The sequence below is a fragment of the Brachycentrus maculatus genome, unplaced genomic scaffold (assembly GCF_059751285.1).
Source record: "Brachycentrus maculatus isolate JH-2025_06_01 unplaced genomic scaffold, ASM5975128v1 h1tg000130l, whole genome shotgun sequence".
Classification (NCBI taxonomy): domain Eukaryota; kingdom Metazoa; phylum Arthropoda; class Insecta; order Trichoptera; family Brachycentridae; genus Brachycentrus; species Brachycentrus maculatus.
This window is the reverse complement of record NW_028280883.1, coordinates 2132-23315: the sequence shown is the minus strand read 5'-3', so window position 1 is coordinate 23315 and position 21184 is coordinate 2132. Positions and strand designations below refer to the sequence as shown.

Sequence of the window (21184 nt, the reverse complement as noted above, 5' to 3'; positions counted from 1 at the left end):
TTACTTTATACGTTTTAATAGAAGACCGTTTTCATTAAGTATGTCAATATTAACAAATTATTATATTATAATTATGTTATTAAATAACTTATATATGTATGTATATACATATTTAAATATTTATATATATATATATATATATATATAAATATATATATATATATATATATATATATATATATATATATATATATATATATATATATATATATATATATATATATATATATATATATATATATATATATATATATATATATATATATATATATAGATAGTAGTCATACAGGAGAAAGTGACCAAGTGCATTTTTACAAAAATGTGATCATTGACTATTTATATCTTACTATTTAGCTTAATATTGCCCTGAAAAAATCCCAAAGGATTTTAATTTTGGTTGTTAAAATTGACTAACTGCATTGATGTTTATTTTGTTGCCAAGCAAAAGTGACTTAAATGGCCCTCCTGAACATTTTACGTTTTGTTAGTTGGTCACTTTCTCCTGTACGACTACGATATATATAAATATCGCCTCCATAGTGTTATGGTATAGTGCACTAGGCTTCCATGCTGGAAATGCCGGGTTTAAAATATCCAAGGGGATTAATATAAATATCAGTGATTTTTTAAATTAATATGCTGTTCACCTTTTCTTCGTGTATTTTACGATCAAGATAACACTTATTCTACATATATGTATATATATATATATATATATATATATATATATATATATATATATATATATATATATATATATATATATATATATATATTTAAGTTGTATACACAATCTTTTAGAGAGGGATGTTTTCCCTCCGTGTGGAAGAGAGCACTCATTACTCCTATCCACAAAGGTGGTGACCGATCCGATATCAGTAATTATAGACCGATATCCAAACTTCCACTTTTTGGAAAAACTATGGAAAAAATTGTCACGGATAAAATCAACCCAGTAATAAGAAATGACATTATATTGAACCAACACGGATTCTTAAGAGGCAGATCGATTGAGTCAAATTTGCTTGAGTTCAATCATTTCATACTATCGGCCATGGAAGAGGGCTACCAGGTGGACGCCATATATACTGATTTTGCCAAGGCCTTCGACAAAATAAATCACAATGTCTTGATTCGTAAGATTCGCGAAATGGGTATTCATGGTGATCTTCTTAGATGGCTCATTTCTTATGTTGAAAATAGAAGCCAAGCGGTAGCGGTTCTAGGATTTACTTCTAATTACATTATGATTCCTTCTGGGGTTCCCCAAGGATCCCACCTGGGCCCATTATTATTTTTAATATACACAAACGATATTAACAAATATATCAATCAAAATTTTCTCATGTTTGCTGACGATACCAAGTTATTTATACGAGTCAAGTCTTTAGACGATTGTTCCAGATTGCAAAACGATCTCGATAATCTAGTGTCTTATTGTAATCTTAATCAGCTTTTTCTGAATGTCAATAAATGTTTTAGCATTACGTTCTCAAGAAAAAAAAATAAAATTATATTTGATTATGAAATTAACAATAGTCGGCTGACCAGGAAAACTGAATTAAGAGACCTTGGTGTCATAATGGACGAGAAACTTTTGTTTTCTTCACATATTGAAGCCTGCGTTAATAAGGCCTACAGAAACTTAGGTTTTATTTTTCGAACCACTAAACCATTTAAAAATACATCATCTCTTGTAACTTTATATAACGCTTATGTTCGTAGTCACCTCGAATTCGCCTCAGTCGTTTGGAACCCTCAGTACGCTATATATATAGCTCAACTTGATCGTATTCAAAATAAATTTCTAAAAATGATGGATGGTAAGCTTCATTTAAGTTTCAACTCTTATGAAGAATCTTTAGCCTTCCATAAATTATCTTCACTTAGTAAACGTAGGAATATATCAGATTTATGTTTTTTGTATAAAGTTATAAATAATATGACTGAGAGCCCTTATCTTCTTGCGCAGATACCTTTTCACTGTCCAATTAGAATCAATAGACATAGTCATACCTTTTATAATCCAGCACCAACAAAGAACTATACAAAAAATTCCTTTATTTATCGAAGTTGTGGAAAATTTAATGAATGTTGTACCGACCTTGATATGTTCTACTCCAATCTTTTAAAATTTAAAGCTAAATTGTTCGAAATCTTATAAACCTAAAAAAGTAATTCTATTCCCTGTCCTTTCCTTTTCTTTCCTTCCTATCACTGCCATCTCCTTTTCTCTTTATCCTATCCTTGTCTCATGTCTCTTCCTTTATATAGACCTCTCTTATGTATAGTTGTGAAGAACTATAATTGGTACTCATGATTTTATTTTTTGTATTCTGTATGTATCATATATTGTAACTGTTGTTCTTCCTTCCAATAAAAAAAAATAAAAAAAAATAAAAAATATATATATATCCCCTCTAATCCTTATCCGTATTGACACATCTTGATCGTTACTTACATGAAGGCACCCTGGGAATCGAACCGGGGCCTCCAGCACTGTAGCTGGAGGTCCCGGTACACGCTGACCATTGACCACGGAGGTCTACGTATGAATTGAACATATAAACATATGTGCATGGAGTTATGGACGTTTCCACGTCTATATTTATTTATTTATTTAAACTTCATGTACAGAAAAGAAATAAGTGCATTGGCGGGCTTATTGCTAAAAAGCAATATCTTCCAACCAACCATAAACAGACTAGTGATATTGGTCAAAACGTTTAATACCATATATAGCTGTTTGCAATCAGAGGGTAGATAGTACATACTGGAACATTTAAAAAATATGAAAATTACCAATTGACATTTAAAAAAACATAAATTACAAAAGATGATAATAAGGAGGGCAAAGGAAGAGGGAGTTAAGGGAAGGAGGTAGAGGGAAAAACTAAGGGAGGAGGTTTGATGGACAGTTAGGATTCTAATGATAAATAGTAATGTCTTAGACGTTTCTTAAAAGCTTTAAAAGAAGCTGCTTTTTACTAGGTGCATATTACCCAAAAGAAAAGTGCCGCAAGTGCCATGATATCACTGCAAAGGTGCGCCGTTTAGTGCGCGGTTGGTGCGTCATCATATCGACGCTGGATGGCGCGAAAGATGGAAGTGACGCTTAGTCAGACACCGTTATTTATTGTATTATTGTCACCGCGACATGCGAATTGTAATCACTGTCATTATGTACATATCGCGCACTCCTTTCAAGAACGTCATAAATAAAAAAACTTGATTTTTCAGGAGATCGTTTTTAAAATTTATAAATAAAATACAATAAAAATAAAATTTATAAATAAAATGCATAAAAAATAAATGTCAAGCCACTAATTAAACTTTTTACTGTGCAATAGATCTTTTTAGGTAGAACCTGAATGTTTTTTCTCCATTTGAAAAATATTTAGTATGTTTAAAAAAAAAAATTAAATAATACATTTTCTTAAAAATGCAAAAACCACACTTTCAGCTCTGTAGCGGGTAAATACTAAGTTAAAAATATGCCTTTTTGCTGGGATATAATACATTTTTTGGGCATTCCGAAAACATGCACAACTGAAAATTGTCGATTTTTGATTTATGACGTTCTTGAAAGGAGTGAGCGATATATCAACAACGGACCGTTACTTATTAATATCGATAATCAATGACATATTTAGAAGGTTAATAATACTCGTACTAAGCCTCTTCTTACAACATTTTGAGTGTATCCCAATACTGTATCCAAATATTCACCAATTACCTCACATACAAATTGAAAGAGTTTCTGCTTAATGAAAAGCTTCGCTCGTCACACCATAGATGGCTTATGTGATCTTGCGCATACTGTGTTGTATAATTATTATTATTTTTTATTATTTTATTTTTTTGAAGGCTCAACATAGATGGAGAAGAATGTGCAAGTCTGGGCGTTTGCGGGGCTTACGACCGTCATAGGTAAGTGATCACTTTACACACGTGTAACATTCATCAATTCTACCCATCGTAGACACCACACTACTCAAATTCTTGGAAGCTCCATATCGCTCACTCCTTTCAAGAACATCATACAATAAATCAAAAAACGTAAATTTTCAATTGTGCATGTTTTCGGAATGCCCAGAAAATGTACTATATCCCAGCAAAAGAGGCATATTTTAAACTTAATATTTACCCGCTACAGGGCAGAAAGTATTGTTTTTGCATTTTGAAGAAAATGTATTGTTTAATATTTTTTTTTAAATATACTAAATATTTTTCAAATGGAGAAAAAACCTTTTACCTAAAAAGAAAAAGTTGCACTGTAAAAAGTTCAATAAGTGGCTTGGTATTTATTTTTAAAACATTGTGTTATATTTTTAAACTTTAAAAACGTTCTCCTGAAAAATCAAGTTTTTTGATTAATGACGTTCTTGAAAGGAGTGAGCGATATATGATCCAATTTTGAAACATTGTGCTTGAATCCCTAGAACTTCTTTCATCTCACAATATATGTGTCTAGTGAAGCTCTAGTGATTCAATGTGAATAAAACAACTGGTCAAATTATGAGCTCCATTAAACACGGATTTAAACTCGCCCAAATCAAATAGTTAATTAAAACAAAATTGATGAGGTAATAGGACATCAGGATCTGTCGGATTTAGTGGTGTCTTATTTAGAAAATGTGACAAGACGAATAAGTGAGAATAAATGAGCTATGTGACAAATCTTGATTGATATAAGATATTGAATCCATTGTGTTCATTTAATTGTTGTACCTTTTGTAGTGTTTTTGGGGACCAATCTCATTCATTTTATTATTATTTATTATGAACTTTACACATCCTTGTACATAATAGGCAAGGAGAATTCTCTAAGACAACTAATAAATATTTTAAATAAGGATTTGGATATTTGAACTCAGCCAAAACGTTGTAAACACACGACGTCTTAATAATCGCTTTATATTTTAACCACGTTTGTTTTAACTTACATGGTTATTCCCCAGCAATGGCGACACGCTGATAAAATAATAAACGCATTGTTGTATTTCACAGATGCGTGTTGGCATACGATAAAACGCATTCTTAGAATCGACAAACGTGTGATGGATAAATTGACAATAAGTTATAACGTTTTTAGCGGCTCTCGCAGGCATTTCACGGAGGTCTGCTGCACTGAATTAGATATGGGTTTTCTTAAATAAGACTGCAGTATACAAAAATGATACCATGTTATATTGTGTTTTGTATATTGTGAATTTTCATTCGGAATGCATTGAAACACGTATCACATTAGATTTTAAGAAATAGTGGAATTTAACAAGCAAAATTTAAATTAAAAATTGATATTTGTATACATACCAAATCTACCCATTATTGACAACTTAAATTCTTGGAAGTTCAATATATATATATATAGATATATATATATATATATATATATATATATATATATATATATATATATATATATATATATAATATATATATATATATATATATATATATATATATATATATATATATATATATATATATATATATATTATATATATATATATATATATATATATATATATATATATATATATATATATATATATATATATATATATATATATATACATATATATTAAATATATATATATATGTTTATATATATATAAATATATATATTTATATATATATATATATATATATATATATATATATATATATATATATATATATATATATATTATATATTTGAACCAATTTAGTAACCTTGTTCTTGAATCACTAGAATTTCACTAGACACATCTATTGGTGAGATGAAAAGAAGCTTTTTATTGAGCAAAAACTCTTATCTTAGTATGTGAGGTCCGAATCCTGGATTATAATCACACACATGAGAAACGCCAGAAAATATCATTTTCATATTTGGACCTCAAAATGTTGTAAATAATTTGTTATTGTTGACATTCTTAATGAATAGTCTTCTACAGACTAATAGTCAGACTTTAGTCTGTGATCTCAAACGATCAAATTCTGAACGCGACCGGCCGCACTAGGGGCTAGATGTGTTAAAAAAATTAATTATTTGCTTTTTAATTCCTTACCTCGGCTGTCCAAACTTAAAACACAGTAAGGGACATTTTTTTGTAGTACGTTTTTTTTTTGCATTTTCGGACTAAGAAGAATCTACTAATCCACTAGTCCGAAAATGCAAAAAAATGTCCCTTACTGTTTCTTGAGTTTGGACAGCCGACCTTTCAATAACTCTTTCCTTCCCAAAAACATAATTTTTTCGAACGAAAACTTGTTTTTTAATATGAAAAATTAAATTACGTCAAATTACGTTACCTGGGTTTAAAGAAAATATGAAATTTAACTTAAATTAGTTAAATTAAAATTAAGAAAGTATAACATATAAAGTAGTCACATATAATGTGACGTACTCGATTCGTCAATAGTAGATTAACATATTAAATGGTCAATAACTGGTAGAGTCACCCTACATTTGCATGCTACAAAGAATAGTAATCACATTTCGCCCAAGGAGGTTATTATGTCATAGTTACCTCATCACAAGACCTGACTAGGAGGATATTTATATTTGAAGTAATATATTGTACACTTTACGATGGAGCGCTTGCTGCAGAATATATGCAGATCAAAATCCGATGACCCCGTTCTCTGTCAGACAATAAGAATGCAATTTAACTGATGAAGGATGCTGTAAAGCTGTCCGAAGCGTCGCGATGCCTTTACGACAGACGGTTATTTTGCGTGCTCAAAGGGCATATTCGCTAACACACAATTCATTCCGCCGTAGAGGTAACATCTCTGTTCAAACCTGATTTTTTCAATGAGCATATTGGATTTTTTGTTTGTTTTTTAGAATATATTTAGAAAAAATATTTTTACATACATACGGGTCTCGTATAACATGGTTTTACACATCGCTCACTCCTTTCAATAACGTCATATATCAAAACCGTCATTTTTCAGTTGTGTATGTTTTTGAAATGCCCAGAAAATGTACTATATCCCAGCAAAAGCGGCATATTTTTAACTTAATATTTACCCGCTACAGGGCAAAAAGTGTTGTATTAAAAATAAATATCAAGCCACTTATTGAACATTTTACTGTGCAACAGATCTTTTTAGGTACAGCCTGAATGTTTTTTCTCCATTTGGAAAATATTAAGTAAATTTAAAAAAATACTTAAGCAATACTTTTTCTTCATAATGCAAAATAACACTTTCTGCCCTGTAGCAGGTAAATATAAAGTTAAAAATATGCCTCTTTTGCTGGGATATAGTACATTTTCTGGGCATTCCAAAAACATGCACATGTGAAAATTTACGATTTTTTATTTATGACGTTCTTGAAAGGAGTGAGCGATATGTTTATGATCTATCTCATTACACAGTATTTGAGTTCCCGTCAGCCATCTATGTTGGTTTGAGAAAGCTTTTAATTAGCAGAGACCCTTTTATTTGGATGTATGTAAGATCCGAACCCCGGATTATTTTTACATACTGGAAAACGTCTGAGAACGTAATTTTCAATTTTGTATTCAAATTTTTTTTTACGCCTGCTTCTTAATATTGTGGAGGGCATGTGCGAAGGCACAAACTACAGAAGATGACCCGCTTAATCTATATGGAGCAAAATATCTCCGACATGCGTTGTAGCGGGTACGCCCAGTTGAAGAGACGAGCGGGGGATAGAGTGTTGTGGAGACTGACAATTAAAGAAGCAAAACAAACATTACACAGATTTTAACCCACGAAAAAGATGATATATATATATATATAAATATATATATATATATATATATATATATATATATATATATATATATATATATATATATATATATATATATATATATATATATATATATATATATATATATATATATATATATATATATATATATATATATATATATATCCAAACACAGACGGCTAGTATAATTTAAAAAAAATTCACTGTTTACATTTGATCTTGTTGCCCGGATGGCAGAAAACAGCAGCGGTAGCCGTGTCGAAATTTGCTACTCGACCTTGGCGACTACATTCCAGTCTGGAGGGTGACGTATGGCCGCTGCATTCTGACTCCTGTGCGTACATTATTATTTTATTATTATTTATTTAATCACGAAGTTCAGCCATTGAAAAAATACCAGACTACAGAAAAACAAAAGGCAAAAAGCTACGCCAGATGGCGAAAAGAGTCGTAGAAATTGTTTAAAAAAATAAATAAACATCCTAACATATGTAGGTGAAGATGAATATGGAAGGGGTATTAAAACGGGGCTTACGACCGTCATAGGCATGTTAAAGTGATCAATTTACGAACGTGTAACATTCACCAATTTAATGAAAGAAGCTTTCAGCTTATCACAGATGTCTCTCGTGAAATTCTAGTGATTCAAGCACTTTGTTTCGAATTTGAACAATATATATATATATATATATATATATATATATATATATATATATATATATATATATATATATATATATATATATATATATATATATATATATATATATATATATATATATATATATATATATATATATATATATATATATATATATATATATATATATATATATATATATATACATATATATATATATATATATATATATATATATATATATATATATATATATATATACATGCATGAAAAACCTTAATTTATATTTGAATTTTTTCGATGTTTTAACCATGCAACTATCATAAATACGACACTGGCATTGAAGGGGTTAACAATAAATCTGATTGGGATCGTGACAACCATAAAATTAAATTAATTTGTAATTAGCAAATTGTCTGAACACGACCATACAACTCGTGACGTCACAGCGTTGTTAAACAGCGCGGTGATTTAATAATGCATTCCTTAAATCTGTGAATAATTACAACGTTTGTTCATCTATCAATCATTTCAAAACCCGTCGCTTCTAAAAATATAAAAACATAAACAAAGCAAAGGTTTTTTTGTTTTTTTTTTTTAAATCTGACACTCAAGAGTGTGGTTGGTAATGAAAGTAGGTTGTACGAATTTATTGCATACTGGATAGTAATTTAAAACTTTTATATTGTAACTGGCATGAAAATACATCGTTCACTCCTTTCAAGAACGTCATATATCAAAATCGTCAATTTTCAGTGGTGCATGTTTTCGGAATGTCCAGAAAATTTACTATATCCCAGCAAAAGCGGCATATTTTTAACTCAATATTTACCCGCTACAGGGCAAAAAATATTGTTTTTGCATTTTGAAGAAAAGGTATTGTTTAATTATTTTTTTAAATTTACTAAATATTTTTCAAATGGAGAATAAACCTTCAGGTTTATCAAAAAAGATCTGTTGCACAGTAAAAAATGAATAAGTGGCTAGATATTTATTTTTAATACATTGTGTTTTCAGTTTTGCATGTTTTCAAAATGTTAAAAAAATGTAAAAACTAAAATAATAAAAAAAAATAAAGACTCAGAACCTAGATTCCGAACCAAGGAATATTTCTTTATTATTAATTTACTTTGTTCATAAAAAAAATGTAAAACGAACTCCCTCTCTAAACACAAGTATCTACTTTATAAGAGATAGAAGTAGAGAGTAGAAACGTTATATTTGAAATGTTTTGTATATTTAATAACTATTTTATATTCTTTAAACATGTATTTTGTAAAAAAAATTCAATAAAAAAGTAAAAAATAAGCGGCATATTTTTAACTAAATATTCACCCGCTACAGGGCAGAAAGTGTTGTTTTTGCATTTTGAAGAAAAGGGATTGTTTAATTATTTTTTTAAATATACTTAATATTATATGTATATATATATATATATATATATATATATATATATATATATATATATATATATATATATATATATATATATATATATATATATATATATATATATATATATATATATATATATATATATATATATATATATATATATATATATATATATATATATATATGTGTGGTTGTCAATCATGGGTAGAATTGGTAAATATTATACGTGTGTAAAGTGATCACTTGAGCCAAGCCTATGACGTTCGTAAGCCCTGTAAAAGCCTAGACTTCCATATTCTTCTTCATCGATGTCGAGATGTAAAAAAAAGACTTCTTGGATAATGGAAGCCGGTTATACAACTTTATTGCATGATAATCCATTTTTCGACCAGTATTTGTGTACCATAACTTGAACACACTCAAAATAAAGTAAATTATAGTTAACCACATGAAGCCTTGTAAGCAAGGCTAAGGGAGATAAGGTGATAAGCGATAAGGAGCACGAAGAAAGAAGAAGTAATAAAATGTAAAATAAACGGTAAGGTAAAGTTATGTTTTAATCCGTACATATTTTTTTGAATCAGTAAAAAATACTCTAATGTAGGTAATTAAATTAAACATAGAAGAAAAATGTGTCCATTTGAAGAATTTTACAGCTTTACACAAATTACTTTGAAATAAAATTGGTTTAATATACTTTGTTTTTCGCGTTTCTCTTTGAGGGGATCGATTTTAGCGATGTATCACTTAGTATAACTTTTTTATTTATTGTTTCGGCATTAACTTTGTGGTAAGACATGTTACAATGATTAAAGAAAACACTTGTTTTTTACCACTTGAGTTTTATTATAGACTACATGTTTCAGAAGTTAAACTTCCATCATTCAGGTGTGTATAATAACTAAAATATAAAATATAAAATTGTTCTATAAATAAGGAGAGCGGAAAGTTAGGGGGAGGGGGTTAGCCAAGGGGCGGAGTTTGAAAACAAAGGAAAAATGGAAAGCAAAGGTGAAGAATTTTGAAACAATATATTATTTAATAAATTATTATTCGAATTTAGGTTTTTTTGGATTTCTAAATTATCAAGATAATTCATAATTTGACCTTTATATGGAACAAGGTGTAATAATTTTAATTTATGAGAGTGAATTGAGTGATTAGTATCTATTATGTGATTTGCAAATTCCGAACAATAATTACTAACAAGACCGCTATGATGTTCTTTAATTCTGATCTTTAAATTTCACGCAGTTTGGTCTATATACTTTTTTATATTTTTTGTTTTTTTTTTAGCCTTGTTCCATATAAAGGCCAAATTATGAATTATCTTGAAAATTTAGAAATCCAAAAAAAAACTAAATTCTAATAATTATTTATTAAATAATATATTGTTTCAAAATTCATGACCTTTGCTTTCCATTTTTCCTTTGTTTTCAAACTCCACCCCTTGACTAACCCCTTCCCCTTACTTTCCCCTCTCCTTATTTATAGAACAATTTTATATTTTATATTTTAGTTATTACACAGACCTGAATGATGGAAGTTTAACTTCTGAAACATGTAGTCTATAATAAAAGTCAAGTGGTAAAAAACAAGTGTTTTCTTTAATCATTAGTATAACTTAAATAGTTAAAAATCATAATATAAATCGAAAAAATTTGCTCAACCCTGAAGGAATCCCTGACGTACTGTCCAAAATTTACCAGATATTTAAAAAAATAATAACTCCTTACTTTTCAATGACTCTTCCTTCTTTCAATAACTCTTCTCATTCTTTTCACAACCATATAATTATTTCGATGAAAAACTTTTTTTAAATGCAAAAACGGTTTTTTAAGAAAAAAATCAATTAAGTTAAATGTTACCTGGATTTAGAGAAAATTAAGTTGCGACTCGACGAATGCTCGGCTGTCCAAACTCAAAACACAGTAAGTGACATTTTTTGTAGTACATTTTTTGACTAAGTAGATTCTACTTAGTCCAAAAATGCAAAAAAACCTACTACAAAAAAATGTCCCTTGCTGTGTTTTAAGTTTGGACAGCCGTGCTGGGCCTTAATGTAGAAGAGGCTTACAATGATTAAAGAAAACACTTCGTTTTTTACCACTTGAGTTTTATTATAGACTACATGTTTCAGAAGTTAAACTTCCATCATTCAGGTCTGTATGATGGAAGTTTAACTTCTGAAACATGTAGTCTATAATAAAACTCAAGTGGTAAAAAACGAAGTGTTTTCTTTAATCATTGTAACATGTCTTACCACAAAGTTAATGCCGAAACAATAAATAAAATAGAAGAGGCTTAAAAAATCTAACGGTACTTTTGAAATTATAACGTTAGGCGCCAATTCATTAGGATTCTCTACCACGCTCACCTACAAGGACGATGACGTCTTTAGCAACCGCTAATCCGAATTTAAACGAATACCTGAATAATTCGACTAATACTGACGATTCCCCTCATTAATTAGCATACATAATTTATGTCAACATGACCAATAAACGGCGTTTCTACCTGTGTTTGTTTGTACGAAACGAATACGGTTCAGAACGAAGGTGATGTCAGATCTTCCAGATAAGTAAATTCAGACTTGAATGAAAACATGTATTTTTTTTAATTACCTAACGTCCAAGTGACTCTGAAATCTAGCTGCGGCTTATGCAACACCGTTTATCATGTCACTACTCGGCTGTCCAAACTTAAAACACAGTAAGGGACATTTTTGGTATATATATTGTAACCGGCGTGGGTTACGTGCGATGACTCTCAAAAATGTACACGCCTGGTCTTCTTCGGAATCTCCCAACTATGCCACCGTTGTAAGGGGTGACGTTCCAGACGGCCCCGCCGTACCGAGTTACCGAGTAAGCTGGATACGGACGGAGGTGAATGGATGTATGAGCCGGGAAGAGCGGGCACTGGACCGACAAGTCAACCTCAATAGCCCTGATAAGGGCTTTCCGAAACTGGTCCGTGAATCGGTATAATGAGGCGAAGCGGTCCAGGCTGGCGGCGCGGCGAGTAGTCCAAGGAGCGGGAGCGGAGAAATGAAACACAGGTTTCAACAGTCACACCAGAACTGGTTTATTATCAAAAAATGCGCCCTCTATATACCCGGCCGTGATCGCGTACCGCCCGACAGTGGGAAAGTACAGCCAATCAGCGGCCGGGGGAGAGAGACAGCCATATCTCTGTCTCTCTCTAATGGGCACCGGACGGGCTACACTTTCATACCGTACCGGTGCCGTTCCAACAATTCGTTATTACATTACAATTTACAATTTACAAGTTTATTTTATCAGTAATCTATATCAGTAATCTATTTATACTACTTAACATCTAGGCGCATTTATGTATTAACATTGTCTTATTCTTTCTTATATCTAATACATTCTGTAAATATATGAGAAATCGGTAGAATCCATAGAGGCCCTTCTTCGGGTCGCATTCCGACGGGCGACCGTTTCGCTCGCCGCCAGGCGCCTGGAATTCTTTTTCAGGGCCGCCGTACGGGGTGTGCGATCCGTCCGTAACACTCCCCCCGTGCAGCTAGTCTGCACCTGAATTCTCGGGGACGGGTCGCGCGCCTTCTCTTCTTATTACCGCGATCTTTGCGGCCGGCCTGGTGTAGACCCCCCTAGGGGTCTTTACCTCCACGACTCGTACTTGGCCGTCTGCTGCTTGGTCGGCTCGGGTCACTATTCCCCGCGGCCAACAGTTCCTCGGCAGGTTCGGGTCGACAATTACGACCATGTCGTCCTTCTGGATCGGAGGCGCGGGATCGCGCCATTTCTTCCGTTGGGCCAACGTTGGGAGATATTCCCGCAGCCAGCGCCGCCAGAACATATCCGCGGATCTCTGGGCGATCCGCCACTGTTTGCGAAGGCAGGCTCCTTCGTCGTCTTCGTCGTAATGCGCCAGCGTGGGGTGCGCATTAGCGGTTCCGATGAGCAGGTGGTTCGGGGTGAGGGGTATAGCTTCCTCGGGCTGCAGAGTCACCTGTGTAAGTGGACGGTTGTTAACTGAATACTCTGCCTCGGCCAGTATCGTTTTCAGGGTCTCCTCCTTCGGAGCCTGTTCGTTTAAAGTCGCCTTGAGAGCTCGTTTTACCGACCTAACGAGCCTCTCCCATGCCCCACCCATGTGTGGGGAAGATGGCGGTATGTATTCCCATCTTATGTTCCGAATTGTCAGCTCCGCCAACAATTTTCCATCCTTCCGTAGTTCCGTCACGGCGTCGCGCATCTCTTTGTCGGCGCCGTGGAAATTGGTCCCGTTGTCGGAGTACAGGGCGATGGGGCACCCTCTCCGGGAAATCATCCGCCTCACTGCCATTATCGTGGAGTCCGCTTGCAGTGAGGACGCGAGTTCTAGGTGGATGGCGCGTGTAACCATACACGTAAAAAGAACGCCATAACGTTTTTCCCGTCTTCGGCCGACAGTCACGGCTATCGGCCCGAAGAAATCTACTCCGCAGTGCGCAAAGGGCGGTGCGCCGTACGCAAGCCGGGATGCGGGCAACTGTCCCATCAGTGGGATCCTTGGTCTGCTCCGAGCTGTCTCACATGTCTGACATTCCCGTGATATTTTCTTAGCGGCGTCCCTCAGCCGCAGGATATGATACTTCGTTCGTAGGTCTGCTACAGTTCTTTCTGTTCCTGGATGTCCACCTTTCTTGTGGACATGTTCAATCAATAGCCGCACATATCGGCATGCTCCGTCGAGGACGGGTGGGGCAGTGAGGCCTGCCGCGAATTCGGACGCGGCCTTAAGGCGTGTACCCATTCGTATTATTCCATTGCTGTCCAAGTACGGCGTCGCGGCGTACAGACGGCTTCCGGGCGGGCTTCCCTTTCCCTCCCGCAGCATTTGCAGCTCGTCTTGAAATGAGCTTTCTTGTGACCTCCTAATCCACATGTTTTCAGCGTCCTGCATCTCCGCGGCGCGCAACTCAAACCCCCCTCCGGGTTGTCCTGTGACCGAGTGCCGCCGGCATCTGGAGATGAATCGTAGTACCCAGGCGGTCGTGCGCACCAGCCGGGTCCAGGAGGAGAACCGCTCCACCTGCGGGAGGGCCTCCTCGTTCCTTGTGTGTCCGACAAACTGTCGAACCGGTTTTTCTTCGAGCGCTTCTGCGCTTGGTCTCGTTCGCCCAACTTTCTCTGTGGGCCATTCTGTCTCTTCCTCCCTCAAGAAACGCGGGCCCCCAAACCACAGTCCGTCTCTTGAGAGGTCAGGGGTCCCCTTGTCGCGGGTTCCAATGTCCGCCGGGTTTTCCTTTGTGGGGACCCATTTCCATTCTTCACGCGTGGTCAACTCATCGATCTCTCCCAATCGATTGGCCACGAACGTTGCATATTTCAAAGGATCATTGCGTATCCAACACAGCACCGTGCTGGAGTCCGTCCAGTAGATCGTTCTTACTATCCTCGCCTGACTCTCCCTTTTGATGGTGGCAGCCATCCGTGCCGCCATCAGTGCCGCCTGTAGCTCTAGGCGCGGTATGGAGAGCGGCTTCAGGGGGGCCACTTTCGATTTGGCCATCACGAACGCCGCGTCGCCGGCGTTCACAAAGTAGGCTATCGCACAACAAGCCTGTTCAGATGCGTCGCAGAAGATGTGCAGCGTCACGAGTCGCCCTTTAGACTGTAGCACACATCTTGGTATTCTGCATTCGTTGTTCTCCATCAGCCGGCGCCACTCTGACCATCTCTCAGAGTGCTCCGGCAACAGCGTCTCATCCCAGCCCGTCTTTGATCGCCAGACGGCCTGTAGGATAATTTTTGACCGCACGGTGAGGCACGTAATAAAGCCGACCGGGTCAAAAATACTCATCGTCGCGCTCAGCATTTGGCGCTTGGTGGGGTTCTCGGGGATCGAGGCCATCTCGGTCCCATATTCGAAGAGAAACGTGTCGCTCCTGGGGTTCCACATTAAACCCAGGACTCTTTCCGTTGTATTTGCTTCTCCTATTCTGATGGCATTTTCCGCCTTTTCCTTTTCCGCAATGCCTTTCAGGACTCCTGGCTTATTAGACGCCCACCTCGTGAGCTCAAAGCCTCCCCTTAGGAGCACCTGCCTCAGGCCATGTATGAGGGATGCGGCCGCTTCTTCGCTGTCGGTCGCATCCAAATAGTCATCCATATACATTCGTCCTTGTATGGCCGCCGCGGCGGCCGGAAATTCGTGTGCGTACGTTTGGGCGACCTTGTCGCGGACAAACTGGGCACTACTGGGCGAGCATTTCGCGCCGAACATCATCGATGTCAACATGTACGTTTCGGGTTCATCCCGGCTATTCGTTCGCCACAGGAACCTTTGCGATGGCTGGTCAGCTTCATTGATCCTAATTCGCAGAAACATCTCCTTGATGTCTGCGGCTACCGCCACGGCCCCTTCCCTGAATCGAAGGAGGTTCCCCAACAGCGAGGACAGGAGGTCTGGTCCTGTCAGTAAGTGGTCATTCAATGACGTCCCCCGGTGCTGGGCGGCAGCGTCAAATACCACTCTTATCTTACCCGGCTTGTTCGGGTTACTCACAGCGAAGTGAGGTAAATACCACTCCCTCGGGTGGTGCACATTCTCTTCTGCGGGGTCGAGCTTCACAGCATATCCTTTTCCAATATATTCACTTATCTTGGCCTTGTAAGCCGCTGCCAATGCCGCGTCACGTCCTAGCTTCCTTTCTAGAGAGTGAAGCCTGTTCAAGGCTGCCTGGCGATTGCACGGCAGTACGTCTCCGTCCCGAGCCCATAATAGCCCGGTCTCCCATTGGCCTGACGGGAGCTGTCTTGTAGTATTCTTCAAGAGTTCCAATGCGCGCTTATCGGTTGCGCGATTCCTTTCGGCGGTGGAGACGCCCAATGACTCCACGGCGAAGTTTCTCTTCAATAGCTCGTCCAACCCTTGCTCGACCCGGTTGTTTGGCAGATTGAAGTTGGGGTGTACGGTACCCCCGTACGTTACTGGCCCCAGTGTGGTCACTATGGTCAGCTGACCATCCTCCCGAAGCACTGGAGTGTCGATCGGGAACATGAGAGACGCGTTATCGAGGCCGATCAGCATCTGCGGTCTGATGACGCGAGCTCCAGTCCGCGCGGGCGCGCCACTTTTGTGTACAAGGTCCAAGTCCTTGATGGTCCTCGCCCCGATCTCGAATTCCCCGTTGTGATCACTTATCAAGGTCACCGTTACACGCTGCGACCTGTGTGTGTTGCTTTGTCCAGTCGCACCTTTTATCGTCAGATTCCTTGCTATCCCCGTAGCACCTATCGCGCGGGCGACACCCTCCTCGAGGAGGGTCACAGACGCAGCCTCGTCCAACAAGGCGAACACTTTTGCGGTCCCCCGCGGTCCCTTCAAAGTAACCGGCAGCACTTTGAATGTGACCGGGACCTCACAGTCATTTGTCCACAGCACCTGCGCATTGTCCACAACTTCCTCACTTTTCACGGCTTCCGCGGCACCATCCGTGCGGTAGTGCAGGATTCTATTGTGGTGTCTCCGGCAGATTTCACACTTTCTTGCTTCACACTCGGGCACCCTGTGCCCTGATTCCAAACACTGGAAACACAGTTTGGACAGCCGCACAAATTCCCAGCGGTCGTCCACGGTCTTCTTCTCGAACCGTTTGCATCGGCGTAAGTTATGCCCGCTGGCCTTACAAAATACGCATTCCTTGTCACTCGTCGTGTCGCGCGTCGCAAACACGTGACTCCTTGGCTCGACGCGTCGAGCGTTCTCGCGGCGGGCGGGCTCGGCGCACTTGTCGCGCTGACCCGCGCGCTCCTTGTCTCTGTTCCTCGCCACCATTCTGAACAGACCTCCGTGGCGCGTGATGCCGGCGGTGATCTCGTCAAGCCAAGCGGCGAGATCGTAGATACTGCTCCTCGTCTCGCGGCGGCGATCGCGGAACCAATCCCACCGGAGTTGCGTCGGCATCTTGGCAACCATCTCCGCTAGCAGCTGCGGGTTGTCGAGATAGCAAGCGTCCATCCCGTCCACGGTGGTGATGACGTTGCGTATCGAAACCGCAAAATCCACGACTGCTTCATCCGCGGGGTGGTCGGCGAGACTCGGCATCCTCCGGGCGTCTTCCAGTATCTGCGCGATGATGAGTGTCGGGCTGCCGAAGGCGTCCTCCAGCGTCCGCAATATTTCCGACACGTTGCGCGGATACAGTAGCAGGCCTGCTACCATGTGACGCGCACGCCCTTCCAGTGCGCGCGCCAATCTTCCGATGTTGTCAGCGTCCCCTATCCCCCATCTCTCAGTAGATTGGAGATATGCCGCGTTGAAGCGGCGCCATTCCCTCGGGTCTCCGCTGAACTTGGGCAACTCCGGCGGCTGCCCCGACCATCGAAAGTAGTCCCCGCCTCGGGGTGAGGGCTCCGCGTAGATTGCTCTTCCATCATCTCTGCGGTGCCGTTCGTCCGGTCGAGCTCCGTCGACCCATTCGCGTACCGGGTAGCGATCGCGTTCGTCCGGTGCGCGCCAACGCAAGCCAGAGGTTTCCATACGCCTCGGCTCCGCGTTGCCAGTAGGCGCCGGGCCATGTCCCCCGGGCGCTTCTCCTCTGTGGCCGGTCAGTTCGTCCCGCGATTCCCCAGCGAATCGCGTAGGTTCCGGATCCAACACCGGAACCGGTAGAGCTGCGGCCGATGTCCTGAATCCCGTTCTGGGCTGATTGGCGGCGTCGTCCTGCCGCGTTCGTAGGTGGGTGGATTGTTCGACACCCGCGATAACCTCCCCCCCTGGGGAGCTTACGTTAGCTGCTGTGCACTTCGACAACAGCTCACGGAGTTGCTGGAACTGCCTCTCGTTGCTGGCGGCTAGCTCCGCCATCTGGCGGCGCAAGTCGCTACTCGTATCAGTCCGGACTGAACTGACAGAGTCCCGATCCTCCTCACGGCGCTGCTCTTCGGGCTCCATGGCGACGTTGCGTCCCGACCTCAGGGATGCAGGCATCGTAGCTGGAGACTGCGTTGAAGGATCCGGCTCGAAGGACCAAAATGTAACCGGCGTGGGTTACGTGCGATGACTCTCAAAAATGTACACGCCTGGTCTTCTTCGGAATCTCCCAACTATGCCACCGTTGTAAGGGGTGACGTTCCAGACGGCCCCGCCGTACCGAGTTACCGAGTAAGCTGGATACGGACGGAGGTGAATGGATGTATGAGCCGGGAAGAGCGGGCACTGGACCGACAAGTCAACCTCAATAGCCCTGATAAGGGCTTTCCGAAACTGGTCCGTGAATCGGTATAATGAGGCGAAGCGGTCCAGGCTGGCGGCGCGGCGAGTAGTCCAAGGAGCGGGAGCGGAGAAATGAAACACAGGTTTCAACAGTCACACCAGAACTGGTTTATTATCAAAAAATGCGCCCTCTATATACCCGGCCGTGATCGCGTACCGCCCGACAGTGGGAAAGTACAGCCAATCAGCGGCCGGGGGAGAGAGACAGCCATATCTCTGTCTCTCTCTAATGGGCACCGGACGGGCTACACTTTCATACCGTACCGGTGCCGTTCCAACAATTCGTTATTACATTACAATTTACAATTTACAAGTTTATTTTATCAGTAATCTATATCAGTAATCTATTTATACTACTTAACATCTAGGCGCATTTATGTATTAACATTGTCTTATTCTTTCTTATATCTAATACATTCTGTAAATATATGAGAAATCGGTAGAATCCATAGAGGCCCTTCTTCGGGTCGCATTCCGACGGGCGACCGTTTCGCTCGCCGCCAGGCGCCTGGAATTCTTTTTCAGGGCCGCCGTACGGGGTGTGCGATCCGTCCGTAACATATATATATATATATATATATATATATATATATATATATATATATATATATATATATATATATATATACCACTTTTTTTGAGTTTATTAATGTGAACACTAGTTTCGAGAACTAAAGACGCTTGTTCTTATCAATATTTTTATACGTAATGTGAAAGTCATTTGGTACTTGTAATGACATCATAGATGGGCACTCCCAATACTGACCTCAGATTCCAGAATTCTAATGACCAGTCTTGATGCATACATCATATGATCGATATAACCGGTCATACAATATATATATATATATATATATATATATATATATATATATATATATATATATATATATATATATATATATATATATATATATATATATATATATATTTATATATATTGGGTTGATGCAAAAGTAATGACCGTTTTTTATGATCCCAGGTAAAAAAAAAATTTTCACAAATTATGAAAGGTATCTTCTTTTTTTATGATTCCATTGTATAAAGGATGCTTTCCCTCTACTTTCTATTCAGTTTTGGCCTGGCCAGAGTACAGTAATAACCCCTTATATTTTTTCAATATGTCGTTCGATAAAGTGCATTTACGTCATTGTTTACTTTATGAATTCCGTAAAGACAATACCGCGAGTGTGGCAACCAAAAACATTTGTGAAGTGTATGGAGCAGATGTCATCAAAGTTCGACAGGTACGAAGATGGTTTGCAAAATTCCGATCTGGAGATTTTTCGCTCATTGATAAACCACGTACCGGGCGGCCATTGAAGTCTGATGACGATGAATTAAAAGTCATAATTGACACCAATCCACGTCTAACCATCAGGGAGATTGTGTCAATGATGGGAGTCAACCAAACAATCGCATTAAGACATTTGAAGCGTATGGAAATGGTTTCGCTGTACGACGTTTGGATACCTCATCAAATGTCGGCTGCAAATTTATTGGATCGTGTTTCTACGCGCGTTGCTTTGAGTGCGAGACAAAAACATGAACCTTTTTTGGATCGTTTGGTGACGGGAGATGAGAAATGGGTCGTGTACTACAACGTGACAAGAAAAAGACATTGGACTATACCTGGACAAGCCCCATTAACAACTTCGAAGGCCGAAATCCATAAAAAAAAGTTATACTTTGTGTTTGGTGGAATAATAAGGGTATTGTGTATTTTGAAGTCTTGGAACACGATAAGACAAGTTCAACAGAACGATATTGTCAGCAATTATCCAAATTGAACATGGTCCTTCAAAAGGATAGACCAGAATTGGTAAACAGAAAAAGGGCAGTGTTTCATCACGACAACGCGCGACCACATGTGGCTATGATGACCCAACACAAGCTAAATGAGTTAAATTGGGATGTTATCAAGCATCCACTGTATTTTCCAGATCTTGCTCTTTCTGATTTTTATTCATTCCGATCACTGCAAAAAAATTTAAATGATGAAAAAAATTATTCAATAGAGCAGGTAAAAACATCCCTTACTTCATTTTTCGCATTAAAATCCACGGAATTTTATACTACCGGTATTTATAAGTTGATAGAAAGATGGGAGAAGGTTATAAGAACTGATGGAAATTATATAATTTATTAAATAAATAATACAC

The 21184-nt window shown here is 38.5% G+C and overlaps 1 protein-coding gene across 1 annotated transcript; it reads right to left on the bottom strand.

The window, feature by feature from the left end:
• Positions 1 to 13319: 13319 nt before the first annotated feature.
• Positions 13320 to 18737, bottom strand: LOC148309325 (uncharacterized). Its single transcript, XM_088260256.1, has 2 exons — positions 18537 to 18737; positions 13320 to 17429 (listed from the first exon to the last, which is right to left on the bottom strand). The coding sequence occupies exons 1-2, from the start codon at positions 18735 to 18737 to the stop codon at positions 13320 to 13322; spliced, it is 4311 nt and encodes a 1436-aa protein (XP_088116382.1).
• Between the last annotated feature and the right edge of the window lie 2447 nt (positions 18738 to 21184).

Coding starts and splice junctions, on each gene's coding strand:
- LOC148309325 (XM_088260256.1), bottom strand. CDS start 18,737: ATGCCTGCATCCCTGAGGTCGGGACGCAACGTCGCCATGGAGCCCGAA. Junction 17,430..18,536: donor CGAAGTGCACAGCAGCTAAC/GTAAGCTCCCCA, acceptor GTATTTTGTAAG/GCCAGCGGGCATAACTTACG.